Source organism: Cyprinodon variegatus, unplaced genomic scaffold, assembly GCF_000732505.1.
Source record: "Cyprinodon variegatus isolate N-32 unplaced genomic scaffold, C_variegatus-1.0 Scaffold28, whole genome shotgun sequence".
Taxonomy (NCBI): domain Eukaryota; kingdom Metazoa; phylum Chordata; class Actinopteri; order Cyprinodontiformes; family Cyprinodontidae; genus Cyprinodon; species Cyprinodon variegatus.
In genome coordinates, this window is record NW_015150481.1 from 2,217,194 (window position 1) to 2,243,897 (window position 26,704).

At 36.3% G+C, this 26,704-nt stretch overlaps 2 protein-coding genes across 2 annotated transcripts in view; one reads left to right on the forward strand and one right to left on the reverse strand.

Annotated features, from left to right (window-relative positions):
* cerk (ceramide kinase) overlaps positions 1–11,041 on the reverse strand; it is a 54,525-nt gene extending 43,484 nt beyond the window's left edge. The window contains exon 1 of the mRNA XM_015397083.1: positions 10,797–11,041. Coding sequence (XP_015252569.1) covers positions 10,797–10,935 — 139 coding nt within the window. The 5' untranslated portion in view covers positions 10,936–11,041. The remainder of the gene's footprint in view (positions 1–10,796) is intronic.
* Positions 11,042–15,675: 4,634 nt separating this feature from the next.
* The window catches only part of tbc1d22a (TBC1 domain family member 22A), a gene marked incomplete at its 3' end in the record, with an annotated part of 48,915 nt that continues 37,886 nt past the window's right edge, over positions 15,676–26,704 (forward strand). The window contains exons 1-5 of the mRNA XM_015397389.1: positions 15,676–15,882; positions 16,299–16,355; positions 21,402–21,585; positions 21,844–22,099; positions 25,000–25,170. Coding sequence (XP_015252875.1) covers positions 15,821–15,882; positions 16,299–16,355; positions 21,402–21,585; positions 21,844–22,099; positions 25,000–25,170 — 730 coding nt within the window. The remainder of the gene's footprint in view (positions 15,883–16,298; positions 16,356–21,401; positions 21,586–21,843; positions 22,100–24,999; positions 25,171–26,704) is intronic.

The following is a 26,704-nucleotide window of genomic DNA, read 5'->3' on the forward strand; positions in this document are numbered from 1 at the left end:
TTCTGCATAGACATATTATCTCTTAATGAAAAATGGAAAATGTCCTAATATTTACTGAAACCTTCAAAGATAGGTTCAGGACATTAAATATATAACTGTATATAAATGTATACAATCAGTACGTTAACTTTGACTTATTAAATCGTCATGCATGGAACCACTTTTTGGATCTTTGTGGTTCCAGACCGTTTCCCAGACAACACTAGACATTTGGTTGAATTAGGCGAGCCAACTAACACTGCTCTCTGACATTTTATGGACAAAACGCTCAATCAAGAACATAATGAGTACATTAATCGATAAGTGAAAATAATTGTCGGGGGCAACCCCACACAAAACAAATGACTTATGACAGCTCATGCGGGGATCACCTAAAGATCATTTGTGAAAAGTCTGCTTGTTAGTGGGAGAGGAACAAAATTTCATCTCCAACTTACAGCAATAAACTTCTTTAATATAGGCGGTAAAAGTAAAACAAACAAATTAAATATTGTTCTGCATCTTCTAATATTCATCACGAGCTGGGAAAAGTGTAAATCATTTCAACTGCATGAGCTGTCAGCAGAGATTAGAAGAACCTTGGAGGAGATATGGTTTATTGGCAGGAGAGATGACTTGTCAAATGCTGAGAAGCAAATTCAGCTGATAAGACCAACCGAGGCCAGGGTGTATGGAATGTGGTATGCCTGGACACAAAGCATAGGTAATAAAACCATAGAACCAACCTAGAAGAAATAATCAACAATGCCACGGGATTTCCAGCTGAAGTAGACAAGTAAACATTCATTATGTACATAAACAAAAAGGTAAGTGGACATGTACACCTACCAGTAAACAGCCATTTATATTTTTTAAACAGGCTCCTTAGACAATATGTGAATCTAGCTAACAAGTTCTGGATCTACTTAAAACCTACATCTTGATTCTTTGGATGGTACCTACTATTGGCCTTAAGAACAAATGGTTACCATAGAGACTGAATCAGGCTGGAGGATATATATTGCTAATCAGGCAAATTATTTAGGTAAGTCATTACTGCTTCTTTGACATCAAGATATATAATGAGAGATGTTACCCTAGGTCTGGGCGATATGACCTCAAATCAATATCACGATAATTTGGGCAGTTTTACATCTATAACGATAAATGCACAATAAATGCTCCAGCTGCTCTATCATAAAGGCATGTGCAGGAAATAAAACTAAAATAAATAAAGGAAATAAATCTATTTATAATTTATTTATTTAATAAATAACATTTTATATTACTTTCAATTGAATATTAAAGTCTTCAAGTTTAAACATTCAACAATGTCTCAGTGAACAGGAGAAAAATTTTACCTCTCTTGGAAACATTTTTTTTGCAAAGGTAATGGAGCCCTTTTCTGTCAAATTTTACATTTTATATTTTTTTTCCTTAACATCTAAGGCGTAACTTTAATGCCGCCGAACTGAGTGTGCACTGAGAACAATGTGCATCGTCTGAACTCGCACAACTTCACTCAAAACGGTCTGCGGCACGTTTAACGCTAGCAGCGTGCTCTCGAAGTCTTCTCTGCGTGCTCGCACTGGAAAAATGATCAAGAAATAAGTAAAAATGTCTTAAATTAAGTGTATTTACCCTTAATTTGAGTCAGTAAATTAAACAGTTTGCCAATGGAATTTGTATTTTTACTCTTAAAATAAGATATTTAGATAAAATGCACTTAAAATAAGTGCAGCTTCATTTCTTATTTAACTCGTATCCAAAGGATTAACTGACATAATTTCATTTACAGCTACCTTAGATGCTTCTTCACTGGGCTCTACCGCCATTTTCTTGGTTTACACTTCTGACTGGATCGGTGGAGTCACGTGATTACACACATGCTGCAGGGTCTTACAGGGGAAGGAAATACCAGTCACCCTCGCACACAGGAAAAACGGCAGAATTAAGTTTATTTATTTTACTGAAATGAGAAAATTGTTGCCGGTTATTGTAGTAAATGAACGGTAAAAAAACTGTTTATCGCCCAGCCCTATGTTACCCCTCACCAAAGTGTTCCATAGTCATATCCTATCCATTGATCAGGTATAACATTATGATGTCCTTCCTTATATGTAGGTTGATCTTTTTGCAGGGAAACACCATGACCAGCTGAGACATGGACTGTATTCATGGGTTTTCGGATTGATGAAGGTAAGATCCATTAGCTACCACCAACATCTTCGCAGGAGACTCCTTAAAAACCTTTAAGGAATCTCTAGCTGATTTTTGTATTTTAATTTCTTTGACGTTTTTACAGCACCAGTGGCTCATTTTTTGTACAGTGGGCTGACGGGAAAGGGGAAAAGACATGCGGCAAAGGACCACAGGTTTGAATCAAACCTGGGTGGGCCAATTCGAGTACTAAGGTCTCTTTCGTGGGCCCTATCCACTGTGCCACCATAAGTTATCAAGTGGTGCTCTGTGGATTTCATTTGTTTGAACACATAACACAAATCTTAATAAGAAACTTGTGATGGTTTACTTTTGCTGGTCAAAGCAATCTACGACCATTTCTGTGAAGTTGTAGGCCACAGTATCCTTCTAAAAGATCCACCGCCATCATGGACGAACATTTAAACCCAGACTTTTCAGTGGCTTTGCTGCTCTGTACCCAACAGACCCTAATTGCCTTTCTATTTCAATTTGTAGAACACCATCTAAGTCTGTCTTTCTTTCTGGAAGGAATTCCCAAAGGGAAAGAGAGTTGGCTTGATGATGATGCCCTAGATCAGGGGTCTGCAACCTTTCATATCCAAAGAGCCGTTTTGCCCAGGGTCCGACCAAGTAAAAGTTTTTTAGAGCCGCAAAATATAACATGACTTTTTCTAGAAAACCTTTTTTTTTAAATCTTGTATAGGAAATCAGCTGTTGCCATCTCAAACAATCAACAATCCATGTATTTTTAATGTTAAAACATATATTTTTCAAGCTAATTCATAGAAAAATGTCTCTTAAAACATATTTCTGGTTCTTTTACTCTCATTCTTTTCCATCTTATAAAAAACGCTAAAGCTATTGATACCGGTATATATTATAGTAAATTATTTAGCTCTTTATATACATTTTAGCTACTATTAAGAGCCGCTGGAGAGGGTCCAAAGAGCCATATGTGGTTGCAGACCCCTGCCCTAGATTAATGTGATCTAAACACTGCATGAAAAACAGCATACATTTCCCCTGACTTATTAAACATAACAGCAACAGGTTCAGTTAGGGCTACCCTGATGAGAACCTGTGGGATCAGTGACTGCAAGGCAACTCTTACAACTCTTACAACTCTTACAAGCAAGTAGCTGCGCAAGTGCCAGTTTTCTGCTTATTATCCTGCTTGTCCTGTTTTCCCCAAAACAAGGCGGTATCCTACCTGACAGGATTCCAATGACTTTGCATCACATTCGCGTAAGAACTGAAATCCTTGTCTAACAAGTGAAGGCCCAATGAGACATTCTCTCGTCATCCCAAAAGAAAAAATGAGGCATGCATCAAAGATTTACGTCAGACACATTGATTTCAATCTTAACACTTACCTGTAGGATTTACGTGTTAGTGCAAGTGATTTTCTGTTTACATTTGTGCATATGATTATTATTTTTATAACAACAGGCTCCCCAGGCCTCACCTTCTCACTGCAACAAGCTGTCATATTCACATTCTGCTCTTGTTCTCGCCATCCCTCCCAGTACACATCGGATCAGTGTGTAATCCCTTTATTGTTACTGTGGTTTCCCACTGACAATGTGTGAGAGGACAAGCTGTGGCAAGCTTAAGGAAACGTTCGCTTTTGTAGGTGTTTGCATAGCCTGATGTCACTCCTGCTCCTCGTTTGCATCTTGAACTCCGAGTGCGACGGACGAGATAAGATTTAACTTAGGGTGCAAAACTAATAAAAATGTTTATGTGGTTGTGGGAAAAATTAAACATCAAGGGCTTTAAAAAAGTCTCTCCTTGAGGCAGATTAAAGTTTCAGAATTACACAACATACAACAAATTCACGCAAGTTTAATTAGCTTCAGAGGTCATACTCCTATAGCCATAGTCTTGGGTAAATAGTTGCAATCAATGCCACTGGGGATCCCTTAATGCTGCCAGTGATGCGGCATAAACCTTCACAGTTTACCCCATCTCCAGCTGTCATTTCCTGGCACTGTTTATTTCTCTGTATCCTTCTCTCTCCTTCCCTCTGCAGCGATCTCTCAGCACACAGACAGGCCTGTGCATTGAGCACCAGCTTTAGATTACAAAGCACAGATCTGCCTGGGTACACATGGCAGTGAGCTGTCAAACAAGACATGCGGATTTCTCCCAGGCACAATGGTGTTTGTTGAGCCAACGCTTAGGCAAACAGACGGAGAAGAAAGGACAACCAAGGAGGAAGGTATAGCAGGAGAAAAGTCACTAGTGGTACAATGAAACTTCAAGTTCACTCTTTGAAAAGTTCTAGTCAGAATAAGTTATGCATTTCTATATATTCCTCAACTTACAGTCATAAATTGACCGCTGACCTAAGCTTAAGCCAAGGCTAAAGTCTCAATCTTTTAATCTTTTCATGAATTTTTGAACTAACAGACAATAATCCCCTATAAGTACCAACTGTTAATTTACATCTTGTTGACTTTTGTTGATCTCACAGGATCAACACCATAAGTATCACTTCAACTCAACCCTAGAAAATTACCACACCTGTCATCAAAGATTGCAGTAAAAACTCAAACTAAAACATTACCGTTTTAACTTAAGCATTTGATATGCAACAATATGTGATGTGACAATTTTTTGTTGACCATTGAAGGAACCTCTTTTTACCCTGAGGTACAAAATATAGCGTAACACACGGGTTCATATGTCTTTCTTCAAAATGGGAAACCTCAAAGAATATGCAATTCTGCACAAGCAAATCAGTGCCGATCTGAAGTCGGAAAACGGTAATAAAAAAAGCCAGAGCAACAATTAAAACTTTTGAAATAGCCAGCACTAGGAGAAGCTAGAGTTTTGCATTCACCTTTTCCAAGGGTACCAATAATTACACTAAAATAAGATTGATAGAAGCACCATTAGTATACTCGAGAAGTATTGTAGCAATGGCTTTTACGGGGCATTATGGCTCAGCTTAAAGCTATTAAGTCCCAGTTTTTAATTTATAATTATATTGCCACAAACACATAACATAAAGGCCAAAAGTGATCTTGTCAGACATTCTGAGAAATATTCCTGAGGTAAGACAATTCATAAAAAAGCTGCAATCCAGGCTATGTTTAGACCCCTGCACAGCCTGTTTCCTCTCTAATTTTTAGCGTAGCTTAAAGCTTTATGCTTCCAATGGAATATGAGACGGTAAAAGAGCCATCTCTTTATTCTGTAAAGCAGCACATCAGTCTGGACATGAAGAAGTCGCTAATTTATCGACGAAAACGGGTTTGAAAAGGAAGCAACTTTATCCAGTCATTCCTGCTCACCTGCTTAACACCATTGTCCTAACCATAAAACTAGTGCAGTCAGAACAAACAGCATTTTTGTGGACATATTCACCAATGTGTTCAGTTAAGTCTGCTGTAAACTATCCTTTGCAACATTTTTTTTAAATGGTAAAAGCATTCGTTTAAATAGGGAAACTTAGATAATTGGATTTTGGTTGCTGTTCTGTTGCATCATTTTATGAGCTTGAGGAAAGAGGATGGACAGGATTAAGGATGAAGTAGGAGGAAAAGAGTATTTTATATGTAAGTTACCCAGGGGATTGAAGAGGTGAAGGAGGAAAATAAATCAAATAGATAAAACATTAAAATAAGGAGGTACTAAAGGACTCGTTGATATACTTAATCATAATCTTTTACATTTTTATTTAGACTAAGACAGATTTCAAGTTAAGCAGCGAAAGAATAAATGCATTTGCTTTTCTATAAATATCTAAAAGGCACGTTGTGCATTTTTAATCAGCCTCTCTTTTCTCTGATACCCCAGATTAAGCTCCAGTGGAACTAAAATACCTTCAAAATATTAAGGGGAGGCAGCACACATGAGGAGAATTGTGCTTTGTTTAGCTAAGACCAAAAAAAAGAACCGAATTAAAAGATTAAAAGAAACTCTGACAACCTTCTCTCAGTCAGTTCTTTACAGTTATTTAGGGCTTTCAGAATATAGAAGGCAGAATGGAAATTAAATTAGTTCCCACTACAAGATGCTGCCACCACCATGTTTTGCTATGGTGTTTACTGTGATGAGCCATGTTGCATTTCATTTAAGGGTTACAGAGAAGAAGTGGAAGAAAAACCCGATTTATAAGAAACTAGAGGTGTCTAATTGCAAAAAGGAATCAAAATTGCAGAGAACTGAATGGACTTTTTAATTCAGAAACCATAACATCTTTTATGCGTGCACAATCCATGCAGGATGTCCAAGTGCTCTTCCATACTAAATTCTCTCAGCAAATATAACCATCTATAACAACCACTGTTCCCAACATCCTCAATAAGTTGTTACATTCATGCTGATTTTGCAGATTTTCTACCTTAGTCAGTTAAATAACATGCTGCTGTTATTTCAGCACATCTCTGTCATGCTGCTATTTTTTTCACACATCCATTACTGTAAAAATGTCCACAGCTGTTTATTCTCCAGATGCACAGTAGTTATATTGTAAAAACATGGTACCGCACCATATTTTATTTGTTGATTTTCTTAACTCTGTCACTTATTCTGTTATTTTTATACACTTTTTTTTATGTGCGTTACCCCTTTTGCTATAATAAATTGCTGTTGTAACACCGTAATTTCCACAGTATTCCACTCTATGTCTCTTAAACAGATCTGCTTAAATATCGAGTAGCAGCATTCAGTCGTGCAGCCAAAGACAAACTATGAATGTATAAATTCCATTAAGTGTTAATGTTGTATCAGTGGGGGAAATATTAAAAATAAATCTCTGATAAAATCTGTTTCTAATTTCCCTCTGCTTTTCTTTCCTATAGCAACTTCCCTGGTTGGTCTTTTAATATCAACACTTTTACATACAGTTTTAATATCCATTTTACAGTAGATGTAAAAGTAAATTATAATTATATATATATACAAAAGTAAATTATAATTATATATATATATATATATATATATATATATATATATATATATATATATATATATATATATATATATATCTCATAATGTACAAGTAATCTTTGTGCCATTTAATTGAAAAAAGAAAAGAAGAAAAAGAAAAAAAAAATATATATATATATATATATGTATAATTTTCTTTTTTCAATTAAATGGCACAAAGATTACTTGAAAATGATGATGCAGGGGACACTGATTAAAGTTTATAGCTTTGAAGCAGGTGTAAACACTGGAACAAAAAGCTCTGCAGACATAAGGAAGAGTGGAAAGTTTTTAAAGCTCATTAATCTATTTAACGCTGAAACCAAGCCTTTCTTGTTTGGGTAGGTTCCAAGGGATCAATAGAAAACTCCACCTGTCACCACTCTCATTTTTTCTGCAAAGTTAACTAACAAAAATACAACAACTATGCGAATCGTTAGCCATTTCAATTTGAATAAATGACATAAAACTGTTTTTAACACTAAACGTTTTATGAATTTTCTACTAGTTGCAAAGGCGCCAATGTTGGATCTTTAATTCTGGTGTAATCTAACCATCTCTTGTCCCTGCAATCACTGGCAGAATTTGATGAAGTCACGTCGAACACTGACTCAATAAATGGAAGTCTTTATGGCAGGTTATTATAGGGCGCTTGATACCACTTTGTGGAAGGTCAATGGCTGGGTTCGAACTAAAGCGTGCAGCTCCAGCTGTAATCACTCCACTCGATATGCTACAGTAATTGCCGAGCAGGGAAGCCGTCTAGGTGAGCAAACATTAGCCTCAGGGGGATATAGGCAGGGCCCCAAATACGTAGAAGTTGTCTGATAGAAATGACAGAAACATTTGGGGGCTGTTTGCTAACCCCATTAAAAGTAAAGAGAAACTAGAGGATCAGACCATTAAAGCAGTGCATGCTGGGAGCTTAGTTAGGCTGCCAAACAACAGTTTGCTATCAAGACAATACTGTCTGGGTATTTACCTGATGAAGGGGAAAAAAACAAAGCTTCAAAATCTTTTTTTTTTTAACATCTTTAGATACATTTTTCGCTTTAATCTATCAGATTAATTTGTCATTTATAGAACAAAATACATTTATTAGTTTAGTTTTTTTAGTTATAAAATGTTCAGACTTCAAGATAAACCTCTACAAGAAAAAAACAAGGAAGTGACTATTATGTCATGACATAAGGCATAGGGAAGTGGCTCAGTGCTATCGACTTCTTTTAAAATTTTATTTGTTTTTCCAGAAATGAGAAGCTGGATTATTTTGTTTCTTCTGCTTTCTGACCTGCAAAACACCACTATTTTTTTGTTTTTTTATTTATTCACAACACTGTGTACTAACTCTATTATTTGATATCTCCAGTATTAAAGTCCAGAGTGAAATGATCAAAACTCAAGTCATAGCTGATCTCTGATTGGATTAAATGCACAGCAGTTTGATAACAGATTAGTGGGTGATTAAAACTTAGCTTTGACATCTAAGAAGGGCAGATAGAATACAAGATGTGTTACATTAAGAAAAGATTACAAATAGCTTAACCCAAATATGATAGAAATTATTTCCATATTTAAATACATATCTAATAAATTATTGAAATAATAATGTAGTTACCTCTTTTGAGCTGGTCTTTTGGCCTGTTAGCTTATTCAATTCATTTTAATTCTGTTCATTTCTATAGCGCCAATTCACAACACATGTCATTTCAAGGCACTTTACAATAGACCAGATCATCCAGTCAAATTGATTCAAAGTTTTCTATCTAAGGAAAACCAGTTGAATGCAATCCCTCACACTAAGCATGCTTGTAGTGACAGTGGAGAGGAAAAACTCCCTTTTAACAGGAAGAAACCTCCAGCAGAATCAGGCTCAGTGTGAGCAGCCATCTGCAGAGGCCGACTGGGGTTCAAGAAGACAGAAGCAGAGATACAAAAATTAGCAAAAGTAATATCAATATTTAGGAGGAGTTCAGGGAGAGAGTCCTGACGGAGATTACGGAGGGAGCTAAAGATTAGGTTGATGGCAGGCAGGCCTTCCACTCAATGGCATAACTATCGGTAAGCAGAGACAGCAATTTCTTAAGGGCCAAAGAACTCTTAGGGGCCCCATCTCTGATACCTGGTGGGCCGCCTACGCAAATCTAGACTAAGATGTCTCTTTGCAGATGTAATGGTGAAAAAATTTCCTCTTAAATCCACCTGATACTGAAGTGACTAACCCCACCGGACCGTATTTATACCGCAACACATGCCAGATTTCAACATGATGGTGAGCCATTTAAACGCGACACCAATAGCAAAGCAGACAGAGGTACTTTTAGATAAGATTAGATTAAACTTTATTGCCATTACACAGGTACAGGTACAAGGCAACGAAATGCAGTTTAGGTGTAACCAGAAGTGCAATAGCAGCAAGTGCAGGATAAATAATGGTCCTACAAATACAGGACATTGGTATTTCTACTGAATAAATATAGAGATGAATACCATTATAAACATAATTTTACTAATAGATTTATCCTATGAATATAATATATAGATAACTATAGTTACTATGTTAATAACTGTGTATAGTTCATTAGATGGTAGGTAAAAAAATACACTCATATAATATGTTTCAAACCGCAATAAAGATCTTAAAAGAACGATGAGCATAGATTAAAGAACCTAGAACGTATAGTAAAACCATAACCGTTACACACAATGTGTTAGATACCAAAAAGATATGCATCTCCCTGAAATTAGTTTTTGGAACTTGGGAAGTCTGTAACATGTAGTGGTGCGCTGTCACCAATGAATTGTGATATGTGATCATATACTACTGAAAATTGCATAACTGTATGTTCTTGGCCGATTTATGGAACTATAGCCGTATCCTGATCCTTTTTCACGCCTATTGTTGTGTCGTTACGCCATTCCTTCCACTGGAGGATTAAGTGGCACAGCAATCATAGGAGCGGATTGATTGTTAATGCCAGGACGAAGTCTAAAAGCAGTTATTTGGTGAGATAAATAAATAAATAAAAAAGATTTTGTGCTATCCTTGGAGAGATGCATGCCTCCTTTTCAGTGAGATAATCCAAACATACCCTGAGCAGGAATAATGTTGGCATAAACTGTTGGCCTGAAAAATATATTTATAACCTTGTGTTAGAACTGAAAAGTGCATAAAAACTCAACATTATTTCCTTTGTGGAGCATTTTTTTAATGACGTTTATCTTTTAATGGCTGATTATGTGCCCCCGGGAGGGATTCTTGATGCCAAAGAGAAATAATAATCATTTAAAAGTGCAGATTGCAGCAGGAACCCCACTTTATATGTTCTGAATGAGTTAATGAATGACCTCCTGTCTGAGGGGGCATATGAAACCTGTTGGTCTTGGCAGTGAACAGACCCTCACTACAACAGCAACATGACCTGACTGTTTCTCCATGCATCAACATGTGTGTGACCTAGATAGGCAGCAGAAAGAGAAGACAGCTGCTTCATACTTTTTTTCTTTTTTAGGATGAACAGTAGTTACAGTGAAGGTCAACCAAGTGGAGGAAATACAGCCTCTAAAAGAGCATTTCTCGTTTAGAATGAGGGGGGAAAAAGTAGTTTAATTTCACAGAACAAATACAAGTTATGATCTTTATATTTCCTCAAGAAGTGTCCTTGTGTTTGACTTACCTGCTTCAGATGCGCCAGAGCTCCGCTTTCTACTTTTCTCAATTTCCTTCCAGGTGAGAAGAGCAGGATAGAGGGCAACTTCTACCTTCCTGTGCTTCTGGAAAAGCTCAGAGCAAATAATCTGGGTTTGGTTCTCCATGGTGTCACTAGCTGTCCTTGTAAAAACAGGTTCATTCCAACTTTGTTACGACCTGCGCAACGAGACGCGTCCAGCGCCTGTTTGTCTTTTGGCGACTCCGGCTGCGTCCTCACCTACAGGCTGAGAGACGTCAACAAAGATCGTAGCAGAAAGATGACTCACTTCGCCAAAAAAACGAGTTACTTTCGGTTCTGATATCTTCTCTCACACACAGCCAGAGGCGTAGCCAGAATTTGTTTTATAAGGGTGGCCAGGCAATTAGTAGATAGGCACCAAAACCTGTTCCAACAGGAAAATTAATAAGCAAAACATCCATATTTTCTAAATAAAGACAAAACTATACTTTACAACAGTCTTTGTTAACAAATAGACGAATATATTTATAAATCGGTGCTTTATAGGTATAGTGGATAAAATTCTTTCAGGTTTATGTTTTGGGCGAACATCTTTTCCATTGCCATTACTTACCTACTTTTATCAATAATCATTCTGCATAAAAATGATATTTACAAGTACTGATATCTACATAAATCGATTATTTGATACGTTTTTATTAGAATATTTATTTATCTATGATTTCACTGAAGACTCCTTGATGACTTGAAGAGACACATTATTTTCTCATTACCCCATAAAACAAAAAATGTATTTCTGCTTGAATTCTGTACTTATCATTATTAATGTTAGTATGTTGATGTGTATAATCAACCACAGTCTTATTGTTGTCAGGTAATTGTTAATATATGAAAAATTAAAATATTTTAAATGATCCACTTGAGGTTATTACTGTTCCCACCATCTATATTAGAGGGAAATTAATGGTAGGGGCCAACGATTGACTAAGGGTGGCCATGGCCACCCCTGGCCCCCCATCTAGCTCTGCCCCTGCACACAGCACTCCCTACCTCCCTTCAGTAGGGAGTGCACTCCCTACTGAACCCCTTATCCACATGTTTTAGTTTCTCTAATGAATATTTTAAAATGTACTATGAATATGAATTAAAACAATGAAAAGAAAAATGTTTTCAGAAGTCACCTGACCTTACATAATTTAATCTCCTGCAGTTGTGTGTTAAAGAGAAGTTTATAACAAACTTTTAATGATCACTATCGCAAAGACCAAGGAATAAACAAGTTAAGAGATGCTCATTTCTGAAACAATATTGTACACTTTAACTGAAAAAAATCACGTAAGTAAGAGATTCTGTCTGGATTTTTCCATTAGCCAAAGCAGGGGACACAGCAAACATGCGGAAGAAGGTGTTCCTGTCAGATTTTTTAAAGAGTCTAAAGCATCTTCCTGAATACTGCAGCTTTTCTTACTACTGGACAGAACCCACTGAGTTTATACCCTGCCAAAAAACAAAAACAGCACAACAGGTGTTGTTGCTATTTTGACACAAGTAGCCTGGGATAGCCCCAGGAATTATACAATTTGATATTAGCAAAGTATACAGAAGGGTTAAACATAGAATGATTTCTTTTTTTATTTTTCTAATGCAAAAAGTGGTCAGCAATACTGTTATTAATAGTTCTGATGAGTTAAATGATAAAAAGGTTTTTCATTTTTGCAATATTTACTTTTTTTTCGGTATGAGTGTGTTTTTTTATTTTGTTGTGCATGTTGTGGTAAATAATGGAGGCGGGCCTGGATGATAGTGGGGAGAGCAGGAGATGGGGATGACCACTGGGATAAATAGTTTAATAATAATTTCTGTACACTTTTCAACAGATCTGTAATTAAAAAAAAAAAAAGGGGGGGGGATAGGATATTGAAACAAAATCTCATTTAAGCATAAATTGAATTTAAGCTTCAATTTAAGCCTTCATTATTTCTCTTTTTTTAATCTATTTGTCTGTTGTGTATCAAATTGCTACATAATTTAATCCATCTATAGTCCTTGGGATCAATTTGACCGCATTCAATGTTTGTCATTCCAAAAATAGTTCAGCTTTCCTAATTTGATGGGGACAACGGATAAAGCATAAAGTTTTTGTACTGATATTCTGATACTGTGCTGATATATACTCTATGTGATGAGTGCATACTGCATGCAGTTTTTATTCTCAGGGGTCAATTTTACCCCAAGCTGTTTTAGCTGTTAATGTATTTACTATTTTACTGTTTTAAATTCATCACACCAAGCAAGAAATTAAAGGTGCATTTAAGCAATTATTACTTTCAAGTCATCTTAACTTCAGCCTAGCTTTGGGAAGTGTTTAAATGGAAAACAACTGTCCTGTTAATTAGAATAAATAAAAAATAGCTGTGTTCCAGGTTTAGAAAAACATTAAAAAAATTAGGAGAACTTCTGTTAAAAAGTTCTCTCTAAACGGAAGACCTAGTACTATCTGATAGAATGATGAATATTGAATAAATGATTGTACAAAAAGTACACAATTTACAAATTTGACATCATGCTTAATAGTTCAATTTCAATGTTGCATAGAAATTGATATATTTAAATCCCTGAAATATTAGGCTTAGTTCCTTTAAAGAGCTGTAACAAGATGTTTGGTGTAACATCAAAAACCACAATATGCTGTTTAAGTGCTACAGAGATTTTATTCTGTATATAAATTTGGTATATGATATAAGAAGACTGTTATCTAAAAGTTGTTGAACAAGCACAATATCATCTTCTAACAAGTTCTTATAATAAAGTTATTTATTCTTATAAAGAATATTTACATTGTTCCAAATCTAACATGTTATTTTGGGGAAATTATGCTTGTAGGCAAGTTTCCAGGCCTGGAGAGCTTGTTGATAAAACTTCAATCTGTAGCTTTTTAATTTTGTAGTCTCGTTTTAGTAAGATTTAGAGTCCATCCATCTGATTAAAATGATTAAAAATATAGTTGGGGTAAATGTTTCAAAACGTATTATCTCCCTTTAATAATTCAGTTAACCAATTAAATTTAAAAGAATTGTCTAGCATTTCAAATTTCGGATTTGGACCACCATACATTGTATTACAGACAATGTCTCTTTTTAAGTAATGACATTTATGTTTCCATATAAAATCAAATAGAATAATGTATAACTTTTTGCACACTTCCTTTGGCATTTCTAAAGATAATTAAGTGTATATAGCTCTGGAGATTTTTCTCAGCTTTTGAGAGTAAAATCCTTCCGTTTGCCTGTGGGTGGTCTCAGTTTTTGTAATGGCCAAATAACCCATTCATTGTTGTAATCCAAGGCTATTTTTGTGATGAACTTCATTGAAAAAAAAAAGTCCAAACAAACATTATTAAAGGAAACAGACAGGTGCTCAGGTTAATAAGAAAAAAAAAAGACATATCTGCATTACTCTAAAAAGATGCAGCACATCCAGCAATGTTTATGAGAGATTTTTTTTAAAGTTAAGTAGTGTTAGGGATATCATGCACCCTCTACACTCATATAAGAAACATATAAAGCTGCGAGAAGTTTTGGAATATTTACATAGAGAATGAAAAGGTTTCTAATCAAAGTAACGCTAATATCTGTCTGTGGGTGTTTTTTATTTTTTTATTTTTTATTTACATATAAACAATGAAATGTATGTGCAGTGTTTAATGTAAATAAGCCATTCATATTTCTAAAGTTCCTCAGTAACAGTTGTATTGACAAATCTCACATCAATCAAAAATTAGCTAAGAGAAAAAAGAAAGAAAAAAAGGAAAATAAACAACTAAAAAGCAAAGGGAATGGGATTTGGGGTGTAGGATGGAAAGGTGAGATCTAAGATAAAAATGTATTGAGATGGAGAGTAGTTTGGAGAGTGGTGGGAGGTGATTTGAGCAATTATGGGAGTAATTTAAATTTCTAAAATATGTCTACGATAGATTGAGTTTTTTATTGTTAAATTGATTTGCTGATTGTCTCAAGAACCAGATTAGTGGAGGAGTTTAAATATCTTGGGGTCTTGTTCATGAATGAGGGGAAGATGGTGAGGCGGATTGGTGCAGCGCCTGTTGTAAAGCGGGTTTACCAGTCCATTGTGGTGAACAGAGAGCTGAGCAAAAAGGTTAAGCTCTCGAGGTACCTGTCGATCTACGTTCTTACACTAATCTATGGTCATTAGCTTTGAATCATGACCTGAAGAACGAGATCCCGGATGCAAGCGGCCGAAATGAGTTTTCTCTCTAGTGTGTCTGGGCTCTCCCTTAGAGATAGGGTGAGGAGCTCAGTCATCCAGGGAGGACTATTGCCAATGTGATCTAGTAAGTTAGAAACAGTGATGATATTCTTATTAACCCAGGTTGGAACAAAGACAGATTTTTTCCCTTTTAATATATAATAATTATTCCATAAAATAAACATATATGGGGAGAAATTGTTAAGATGGCATAGTTCCCATGCAGTAAGAGCCTGTTAATGAAAATAGGAAAGCTTAATTGGTAGATTGTTGATTTTATAATTGCATTTCAAAAGAAATTCCAAGCCACCTAATTTTCAGGAAATAAAATTAGGAATGAAGTGCCAGATAGAGTTAGATTTTTTTAAGGATTCTTGATTCCATTTGATTTTGAAGATATTGTTCATATCTATAAAGTCGAGGATTTCAATCCATCGTCGCTTCTTGTTCCTGTGAGTAAATTAGATTCCAGATAGAGTCATTTTTCTGTGGGTGGCCTCTCATCTGTAGTTTTAGTAAACATGACGACAGCAGCCCATTGGGATCCTTAAAAGAACGAACTCACTTCTGATTGGCTCCCCAAAAGGAAGCGTCACTCCAGCCAATCACCTTCGCGTTTACTCACCGATGCGGTAGTACCAACATGGCAGCCCTCTGAGTTTTGGAGGAGGGGAGCTGGTGTAAATACAGACAAATTAAGCGTTTCTGAGACAAGGACAACATCAGGGAGCTTAAGCTGGGGACTTATTGGACTGTTGCGTAAAATGTCGAGCGACGGGAACAAGAAACAGTTCTGGAAAAGAAACGCAGCCAAGGTTCCTGGCAGGTAAGTGACGTGTTCCCCTTCTGTTGGCTAGCTTAGCCACCTAGCTTCTCCTAGTGAAGCTTCAAACGCAGCTTTCACTTCAGCTGCGGGCCTTTTATTAGAGTTTATTAGTTTGGATGAAACTGATGTTGAACTTCTGCTGTTACGCTCGTGCATTCTGCACAGTTTACAACTTCCTGCTTAAGGCTGTCAGGGTGCTGCGATGCTAACAACGGCTAGCACCTGTTAAATCTACCATATAAATATATTGCAAAGTTGAAATATGTTTCTAAAAACACCAGCAGGAGCCCAAGAGGATAGATTATTTCATAATATACACATTAATAGTTTAAAATGTATTGCATTGCATTTAGGTAGCATGTTTAGCTTCAGCGGATGAGTCCATTCATTTCCTCCTCTCTGCTTTACTTCCTTAGTATTCAGCATGTGTATGGGGCACAACATCCACCTTTCGACCCCCTTCTCCATGCCAAGTAAGTTCAGTGTTTCATCATTTTATTTAAAAAAAAGCACTTTAGAATTGTTTGGGAACTTTATAAACTTTGCCATCTTCTCTGTTCCACTTGTAAAACCAGGCCTTTCAAGCACATTAGTAGCTCTGATCAATTTAAGTTAAGATTATTAAGTTAAGAGTATATTTCCATTATAATAAAGTCTCAAGAAATGACAGAACGGGATGCTTAAGTTACATTTAGCATTAAAGATTGAGCTATAAAAAGTTATAAAACATTTAGTGTCCAGTTTAAAAAACAAAACACTCACCCATATTTCATATCTAAAAATATTAATAGAGTTGAACATCTTTTATTTTTAGCTCTTTGTGTTGTATGATTGCTGAAATCAAATTAAGATTACAAACATTTGATCATCACATACCTATTGCTTAATCGTTAAGTCACTGTCTGAGAGGCACTGAATGAGAATATCCAGGTAATTATCTCTGATCAGGTTTCTAAAGATCAGTAATTTTCACTTTAAATTTTCCTAATGGTATTTTCACCAGTTCACACATTGGGACATGCATTGCAAGCTAAACTACTTCAGTGATCACAACAAACATGCAGACTTTAGGGTGCCTTGACTTCATATTTATATTGAAGGAATAATTCATAAGGATAGACATTTGATCATTTTGAAAACTTATAATCACGAATTCCCCATCAGATTTGTCAACTCTCTTTATTTATATAGCAACAATTCACATACCATGTACTTTACAGACAAAGTCAAAGAAGTCAGAGTGGTTAAAAGTATTCTTTCTAAGGAAACTCTACAACAATCTCTCACACTAAACATGCATGCAGCAACAGTGGAGAAAAATAACTTTAAAAAAGAGTGAACTGTCCTGTGCTAAATCCAGCTATTAATGTTTTAAAGTAAGGTGCAGCTTCTACTTTACCATTTATATAAATTTGTAAAACACAATGATTTTCAGAAAAACTTAAATTCTATCTATACCAGGTTTCTCAGCACTACCATTTAAAACCCATAAGCAATCCATGTCTTGCCTAGGTACATAATTGACTAGTGTAACTATTGTGGTGAATTATGGAACTAAATCATCTTAAAGATACTTAAACTTGAAGTACAGTTGCATTTATTTTTTATCTGGATGTTTTTAGTAGATTATATTTCAATCTCTTCCCATTGATTGTGTTTCTGATCTTCAGCATTTATGAAATATAGCAAACTATATACCCTATATAAAACCAATGGATCTCATAGTCACCTCATGCTGGTACTAATGATCAGAGTTTCATTACCACATGTACTTCCACTGAACAGTCAGTTAGATCATGTATAATTACTCAGGTTTTAATGTTAAGACCAAAAAAAAATCTCATTGGCTGTTTATCAACCGCCGCCTGAAATGCGGCACATGATCTGGGCAAAGGCTAATTTCCCTGACCTCATTAAATGCAACCATTTGAACTGCTTGATGGCTTAGTTAAAGTTACTAATGCATGCCCAAAAAGGGCTTTTGTCACGCCTAACGTTGGAATGTTGAAGGATTTGTTGTGCCAGTCAGCAGTGGATGTAAACAAAAGTGGGAAGTTGTTGGTTAGGAATGTCGTATCTCTGGTTTTGCAGTACTATTTTAGTCAGACCTGGTTCTGGAATCTCCCAGAAACTGAGTCTACAGGAAATTTTTTTCTTTGAAAAACATAGGTGGAAAGATGCAACAGTACTGTGGACGTACTGCAGATTGTCCTTCCAGGTCCAAGATCATGGATTTATGGGAGTAGCTGAATTTAGACGAAAAGCGTCGCAGAACTTGACATTGTGAAAAATATAAATCAGATTTCATCCTTGAATCATGAAGGCATGTCTATAATTTTATGCCTAACACTTTGAAATACAGACTTTTTCTCTGATACAAAACCCTTTGCAGTTTTGTTTTAGAACCTAAGCAAGCATCAAGTTAAACACGTTCTTGATAAAGGCTAGCTATCTAACAGCTTTTCCACTCTTTGCTCTTCTTCTGCAAAACAGCTCAAACTCAGAATGAAAATAATTTGCTTTGTACCATTAAAATACATCTGCAGCTGTTATACCATTGCTATAAGCAGCTTCGATTAATTGTCCTCAACAAATGTAAAAATGTGTTTTTCCAATATGACAAAAAATGTCATATCATTTATAACTGTTCCTCTACAGTAGCCTATGAGGACACCCTCCACCAGTGGGGAGTTTTCTTTAAGCAGGGGTAGTTATGCTTTTGGAGGTTAAAAGCATCACACCTTTCTGCCCCTAAATTCACAGTAATGAAGCTGCTGCTGTAGGGTAGGAGTATCCCGTTTGGAGTAATCAGCCACATTCTGGTTACCCTGAACCCAACATCTCTTTTTTTTTTTTTTTTTTCTCACACTGAACGATTATGTGTCTTGTGTTGTTAATGAGCCTTTGTTTTTCATTACATAAATTAAATGAGCAATGTTAAACAGAAAATGAGGGAATCGCTTTGAATTTGTTTTTCACCATTACAAAAAAAACCAAACAATTAAAAAAAAGGTTTTTTTTGTAATTCTACTTGATTGACAGACTATTCCCCACCTCTACATACAAACCCACACCCAACAGTGATAAAGTAAAAACAGTCCATTATTCACTAATTATAATTTCCCTCCTTCTTGTTGTTTAATCATGTAGATTTCCACAGAGGGGTGGACTTTAATTTCCCTGCTTTTTTCTGTGTCATTGTGTAGATTCCCACTTTTTCTTTTCCCTCCAGTCACGATGAAAGCGAGCTAATGCGGCTGCATCTCTTTGTTCTTTATTCTAATGTTTGTCTTTGTAAGAAATCACAGAACCTTCTTCCCTCCACACCTCCCCATGCCACTCACTGCACAGTTAAGAAAAGGTTTGGTTTAATTAAATCTTATATAGAACAAAGAATTTAATTCATTTGAATGTTTGTTTTAATCGTTGTGAAATATTCAGTGCTTGTAATTCATTTTTAGTTTCAGTATTTTAGACTTGGGTAGAATTAAGAGTAAAGGAGAAAAAATTTGATTGCTAAGCATCTTCACTATATTATCACAGAATAACTAATCTGATTGTAATGTGTTGGAATTGAGACAATTTTAGTTTCACAGGTTGATGTCGTAGGATTTCTTTTTAAAAGCAAGTATTTGAAATACTTTTCAGGTTAAAAAACTTTTAAACTAAAATAAAAAGAATGTAGTAGAATATGCGACTGTTGATGAGCCAAATAAAAAATAATAATACTTATACTTAATAATAAATACCTAATAATAAAAAAGTTATTGTTGGGAGAAAAGGGTGTACCAATACCAGTTTCCTTCAGAGAAATAATGCTTCTCAGATCTATAAATGACTCTGAAATGAATTTATTTTTGTTTTTATAATATTTTTTTTTAAATCATGAGTTGGTATGTATTATAAATGGTAGCCATCTTTTTATCTTTTTTTTTCTTTTGCTTTCTAGTCCAATGTAAATTAGCTTTGGAGGGTGGGCATTATAAGCTTCTTGCTTCTGCCAATACACCCATTTTCAGACTGTTTTCATTTATGTTATGTGGACATATATGGTCTTTATTATATATTTGTATGTCTGAAATAGATAAATGGATAAATACATTTGTACAGCATTGTTGATGCTGCTTTTTTCTTTCTTCTTCTTTTCCTTAATCAGATAAATTCCCGTTAGAGAAGAAGCCATTGTTTGGTGTTTGATGTCTAATTCCAGCATAAATTTTGTTTTCTCTTTTGTGGGGTTTCACTAAAATACCCTCACCTTTTTGCTCTGCTTGTAAATAAGCAGTGACTACTGTGGCCTGCAGGCCTGAACGGGTGAACTAAACAGCTGTTAAAATGTTTTTTTAGAAGAAGTGATTCTTCAAAGTATCAGCAATTCTGCAGATAATGCCGCTGCCATTTAAGGAACTGAAACCTTAGGACAGCCTCTTATCCATGTATGCAAGAGGGTTGAAATGCACACCACAAAGTGCAAACTGAAAAGCAGTCCGACTATATATGAGAGACAACAGCTTTTTTTAAAATGGGGTGAAGGGAATAATATTTGCAACATATTCCAAAAATCCCAAAACAATGTACATCTTTATATTAAGAACCAAATAAACCTTTACTCAGTTTTGAATAACTGTTCAAATTGTCTCTTTTCTCCACAAATTGACTTGTATTTTTACCCAGAATGTCGCTAAAATCTGTATAGAATTTGGGCATCAAAGGCCATGAAAGGCCTCGGCAGATGGTCGCTCACACTGAGCATGGTTCTGCTGGAGGTTCCTTCCTGTTATAAGGGAGTTTTTCCTCTCCACTGTCACTACATGCATGCTTAGTGTGAGGCATTGCATTCAAGTCAATGAGTCGATGCAATCAACTGGTTTTCCTTAGATAGAAAGCCTTGAATCAATTTGACTGGATGATCTGATGAATTGAAAGTGCCTCGAGATGGTTTGTGTTTTGTTTTGGCGCTATATAAACCGAATTGAACTGAATTGAAAGTTCATCCAGTTGATGAAATGTAATATTTGCTCTTGTAGTGCTGCCAGATCTACATGGGTCTAAATCGAGCCTTTCACCCGGTTATTCCAATGAAGGTGGTGTTGATGTTGTTTTTTCAGCTTTACAGGGGATGGAACAAGTTTCTTTCTTTCTTTCTGTCACCGTCCCACGGAGCAGTCTTTTTTGTTTTGTTTTCAGGGGCGACTAGAAAGAAAGTTAAACTAAACATGATATTATAACTTTTGCAGTTCTTCAGGATTAGAACGTTTATTAGAATCAGGAACCAAACTGTAAACAGGAAGTAGTTGATTTTACTCTGAATGTTTTATAATACTGCCAAAGTAAATTAGCTCATGAAATATAGATTTCTGAATTTCTTTACTCTCCCTTCAGTCCTCAGTATCCTCAGTCCATGAATCATCCTTATAACCATCCAACTTGGTGTTCACCCCCTTCATCTCCTCCGCCGACCTTGTATCTCAGTTGTTTTAACCCCAGCCTCTCCCACATGTCCGCTCTGTGTCTTGCAGCCTGATGAAAGCAGGCAACAAACCCCCTCCCACCACGCCTGGCAAGCCCAAGAAAGCTACCACCTTCCAGGAGTTTGAGAGCATCACCAGTGATGCCTGGGACGTCGGGGATGACGACGACGAGCTGCTGGCCATGGCTGCACAGAACCTAAATATCGAGGTTGTCATGGAGACGGCAAATAAGGTAAAATGCAGGATGGAGTAGTTTACTATAAATCAAACACTCTGGATTCAGCTTGATGCTGTTGGTAATAGTTAGTATTTCAAAGGAATTGAAGAAAAGCAGTTCTTGTAGATAAGAGAGTCCAAATAAGGCTGCCACCTCTTTAGGCAGAAAGAAATATCTGTTTTAGGTTTCTTCAGGCTTGGACTTTAACATTTCCATTGTGTAAAAACCCAAGACTCATCATTATTTCTGGTTGGTTTACTGTTATCTTCACAGGTGATTGAGAATCACAGCAAGCAGCAGGAGAGGCAGAGGCTAGATGACACAGCAGAGTCGGGTCAGGTAGAGGAAGATGCACAGGAGGAGGTGTTCGCTGAGGAGGAAGAGGAGGAGGAAGAAGAAGAGGAGTATCTCAGAGTGGAGGAAGTAGACGCAATCAGTCCAGATGCGTCGTTTGCCTCTCAGAGCAGCCCGTATAGCGAGAGCCGTCTGGTGAAATCCCACAGCGAAGCTCCGATCGGGTCACCTAAAGGTCAGTACTGTAGATTTCAGCTCCAAAAAATATAATTGTTTTATTTGGACAAATCTGCGCAAGAAAAAGTGAAATACACCCACAGAGAAGAGGTTTTTTGATAAAAAAAAAAAAAGAAAAGAAAACAACGTTCACTATAATCTTAATAAATGCAATACACCCTATGTTTTTAAAGCTGGTGGATCTAGAAGTAACACCAACTTGGAGTATTTTTGAGTTTTTTAGAACGGAAAAAATCTGCCCTTCATTAAAGTATTAATACACCCATCTTAAGACAAACCTGCTCCGTTCTGAGCAGACTGAAAAGACTCTACTGTTCCCTAATCATTACACCTCCTCCATCGTGTTTTATAGCCACTATCAAACCTTTTTACCTTCTGTATTTTATTGCCTTTAAATCCTGGATTAAAAAGCATATTCAGATTACATTTTTCAAAATTAAACCAGGCTGAACTTTTACCTCTGAAAGACTTTTTTCCTTTAAACTGATACACTTTTTTTATTGCAGTTTTATCTTATTGGTAAAGTTGTAAACCTCCTTCTTGATCAAGAACCTCGAAATTATGCAGAGAAGTTATCTTTATCTTATTTTCCAGTAGACCCTTAGAAATGTTTTCCCTGTTTAAACATAAAGTGATAGGACTCATATTGTCCTGCTTGTGAACATTACACCCTTCTCTTTCCAAAAGGAGCTCTCTAACATCCCTAAGAGTAACTGAGAGTTGGTTTATTTGGTAGCTTTGATAAATATGTAGCCTGAAGTAACTCCAATTTTGAGATCTTCCCTCATATTAACAATTTCATTTAATTTTTTTCTGAGAAATTAATGGAATAAAATGAGAAAAGCTCCGCATTTAATCAGCAATCTGCAGGCAGTTGGTGAATCTGGACGTCTTTCATTAAGCTTATGTTTTGACTTTATAAGTTTGATTAAAATCTACAGTTTACCAGGTTAACTTAAACCTATTTTTCTGGCTGTTTTCAGGCTGTTTCTGTGTTCAGATGAAGCCCTTTGGCTTCCAGTAGTTTCTCTCCTAATACGGCATTATTTCCTTCTGTGTCTCATGGCAAACGTCCACATATTGTGTGTACTCATTTGATCTGTTCACAAATATATACACACACTTCCCATAACAGACGATTGTTTTTCTTCCTCAGTTAATTGAAATAGTTATTATAGAGCACTGCGACAACATGTAAGCACCACCTACCTCCTCTGTTGGTTTTTTTCATTGAATTGAATGTTTAAGAGACTGTGTAAAGTGCCTCGTTGTTAAATGGACTCCCTAAGTTATAGAGAAACTGCCGCCTGCTTTAATGATCTTTTTTTAATTTTTGTAAGTGCAAATAAAGCACTTGAGAACAGATTTGTAGCCTTTTATTTGTTCCTGTAAAAAGAGAATAAGATATTAAAAGCAGCAAGCTGCCAGTTCTCCTAATTGCCATGATGTGTTTGTGTAACTCTGCCGGCAGTAGAAATGTTGGAGCTTTTGTTCCAACTGTTGGCAGGATGCCCGCATGAACTTTATCCTGGCTGGAGGAGGATCGCCGCTAATGTTAAAGTCTAAAAACATCTGGATTTGTTGTGACTCTTTGTTCCACCTCTGTTTTAACATGTGACGCCTAAGAGACAGAACTGATTGAAATGTAAATATTAAAAGTTAGCACTGCTGTTCATTTACTCAGGGTTATTGTCGAAACGACAAAGTTGGCTAGGTAACAGTTTCTGAAGCTAATTTGTTGACGGTGCATTAACACTTGAACCTTTCAACGTTTTACTGTTAGATCAACACAGAGTAGCACGTATATCATACTCTGTCTCCCTGTATTTGGTCTAAACCAGTATTGCAAATATAAAGACTGAAATTTTGTTTTCCTACCTAAAAAAACCTTAAGCTAACACTGGATAAGATCTCTGAACAACAAGTGTTGGCCCAGATTCCCTTTTTGATTTAGCTCCAAGCCTTGATTTGGCCATTCGAACACTAAAGCGTGATTTCATCTAAACCTAGAGAATTATAAGCTACATGATGCTCAGGTAAAACTAGTGTAGATATTTAATCGCACCTCTGGAAAATGTTTATTTGTTTATGGTTAAATTTACGAAAAAATATAAATAAAAACTCAAACTTTAAAAATTAGATTAAAAAAAAAATTAATTTATTAATTCAATATTTATAGAAAATGAGCATGTAAAGGAAAGATGATTTTAACTAAAATAAACTAAATATTACTTCTTGCATAATTAGTGTCCTCCATTGAAAAATACTTTTTCCAATGTTTAAAAGCCACTATGGTGGCCCTAAAGGTCCAAATGTGACACTGAAGCCTCAGATTGCTGATCTAAGCTTTTCCCTTTTAGCTCTTAAACCTTTGTGGTGTTTGTCCTTTTGGTTGGTGACCTGTAGCTCCAAGTTTTTTGCAGCCTGCATTCGGTTTTCCTTCATAATTCTCCTCCCTTGATCACAGAGAAGCCTCACACTATGCATTATAACTGTGAACTGAAACAAAGAATGCAACCATTTTTGGCATTTAGTTAATCATATTTATTTACTTTAACACAGTTTTTTTCATGTTAGCAGGCTAGGACATTAAACAATTGTGTTAAAGTAACTAAATATGATTAAGTAAATGGCGAAAACGGTTGCATTCTTTTTTTTCAGTGAAAGGATGCTGCATTCTGAGCTATGTGCATCATTCGTCTTCACACTAAAGCTGTCTTCACTTCATGAAGACCTTTAGGGGTATAAATCCATTTAATCAAGTTGCTATTTAAAGAGCTGTTGATTTCACTCAGGTTCCTCTCACAACGAAGGGCAGCTGGCAAACGTGCGTGCTGTTTAAAATGGCTTGGCGTTTATGTAACCTGTCTCTTTATCTCGTCTCCATCCTTCAACCAGATGCAGCAGGCCTCCACAGACAGAGGTCTCTGCCCCACCGGCCGCCCGTCATCCCATTAGTGGCTCGCATGGCTGACCAGAACACATCTGGCACCCCGGCCATGACGGAGAGGGAAGCGTCCCGCCTGGATAAGTTCAAACAGTTGCTGGCGGGGCCCAACACAGATCTGGGTAAGCGATACTGTGCCAGCAGGCTCCACTTATCTGGCAGAGGCTGTGTCACAAGGCCTTTGGTCGCCCTTCTGAATATCCCTTTATTCCTCACTAATTGTCTAGCTTCATCCTTTTCTTTACCTTTTAAAGCTCTCTCACTTCCTTATTTTCTTGCGCTCCTCTGCTTCTCACTTTGTCTGCCAGCTGTGCTGAGCTGTTAACGATGTAGTGTGTTTGGGGGGGAGTCATCCCGCCATCTGGACATGCAGATTAGAAACACCAGCAACAACAAAAGCAAATGACAGGCCTTTGTTCTAACCAAACGACAGGCCTTTATTGTTTATCTAGCCCCGGAGACTTTTCTACCCTAGTGGCCTGGAAACACCTCTGGACCTTTTTCTTTTTCCACTTTGTGTCCTTTGAAGCAAACTTCAGGCAACTTGATCAGGAACTTGTTGCATGTGTTTCCTGAAGTTGATGAGCTAATTTAGGTCTGTCATCCAGATTCAAGTTTAAAGATCAAAATATTGAGTTAATTTGTTGAAAAGATAATACCACAGTAAATTCCACAGTGTTAAATATGCAGTGTCAAAGTACACTCCCTAGAATTCTAATTTAACACTAATTCAGAGTGGGACCAAATGCACTCTTAAAGTGCTACTTTAACACTGCAAAATTTACTTTGTAAGAACAGATATTGAGACGCTCCATATTGAGTTACTGTAGAGTTTTGGTTTAAAGAGGTTTTTTAAACTCTAGAAAGTAAAGATTTACATTAGAAATTTCTTGCCGATTTGCAAGTTTTGTAAAGCTCTGGCATGTAAATGCAGAATTTTGACCAATCCTCTTTCTCTTTAGAAGCTATAGTATATTCTAAGTCCCTCAATAAAATTCTATTAAGATCTCTTTAGTATTTTCTGCTTGAGATTGGTACGATTGAGTTTCCTAAAAGGCTGCCAACATTGAAAAATATTTAATGTTCCACAACAGATGGAGATAAAAAGAACTTAAAAATAAAAAGGGGCAACTTTGCTGCATTGAGTCAAGCCTTCCTGTTACCTGTTTGATTTCTTACTCTCTATCCCTCTTACAGTGTGAATTAATATTAGGCTGCAAGTTGATATGTGCTCCATTTTTTTTTTCTAAATTATTCTTTTTAATTATTAAAGCAATGTTAAAGCTGAAAAACACAACTTTGTGATCCTTTAACTAAGCTTTCTTTCTGAGAAAAGTTTAATACGGGCACAATCGGGACCCATAAAGCTACAAGTAGTCAGGACCATATCACTAGCCACAAAAAAGTAGATTTCTTTCAAGAAATCTACTTTTTTTTTTTAAATTTTCTTTACAGTAATTAGACAGGAAATAGGGATGGAGAGAAGGGGAAAACATGTAACAAAGGTCAGGAGTTGAACCTCAGACAGGTGCATTGAGGATTAATGGCTGTCGTCTGTGGATTGCCATTTTGCATATACAAATCTCCTGTTTGCTTACTGAATGGCCCAACATACTGGCTGCAAAGAAAGCAACAATTTACTGGAGAATGTGCTAT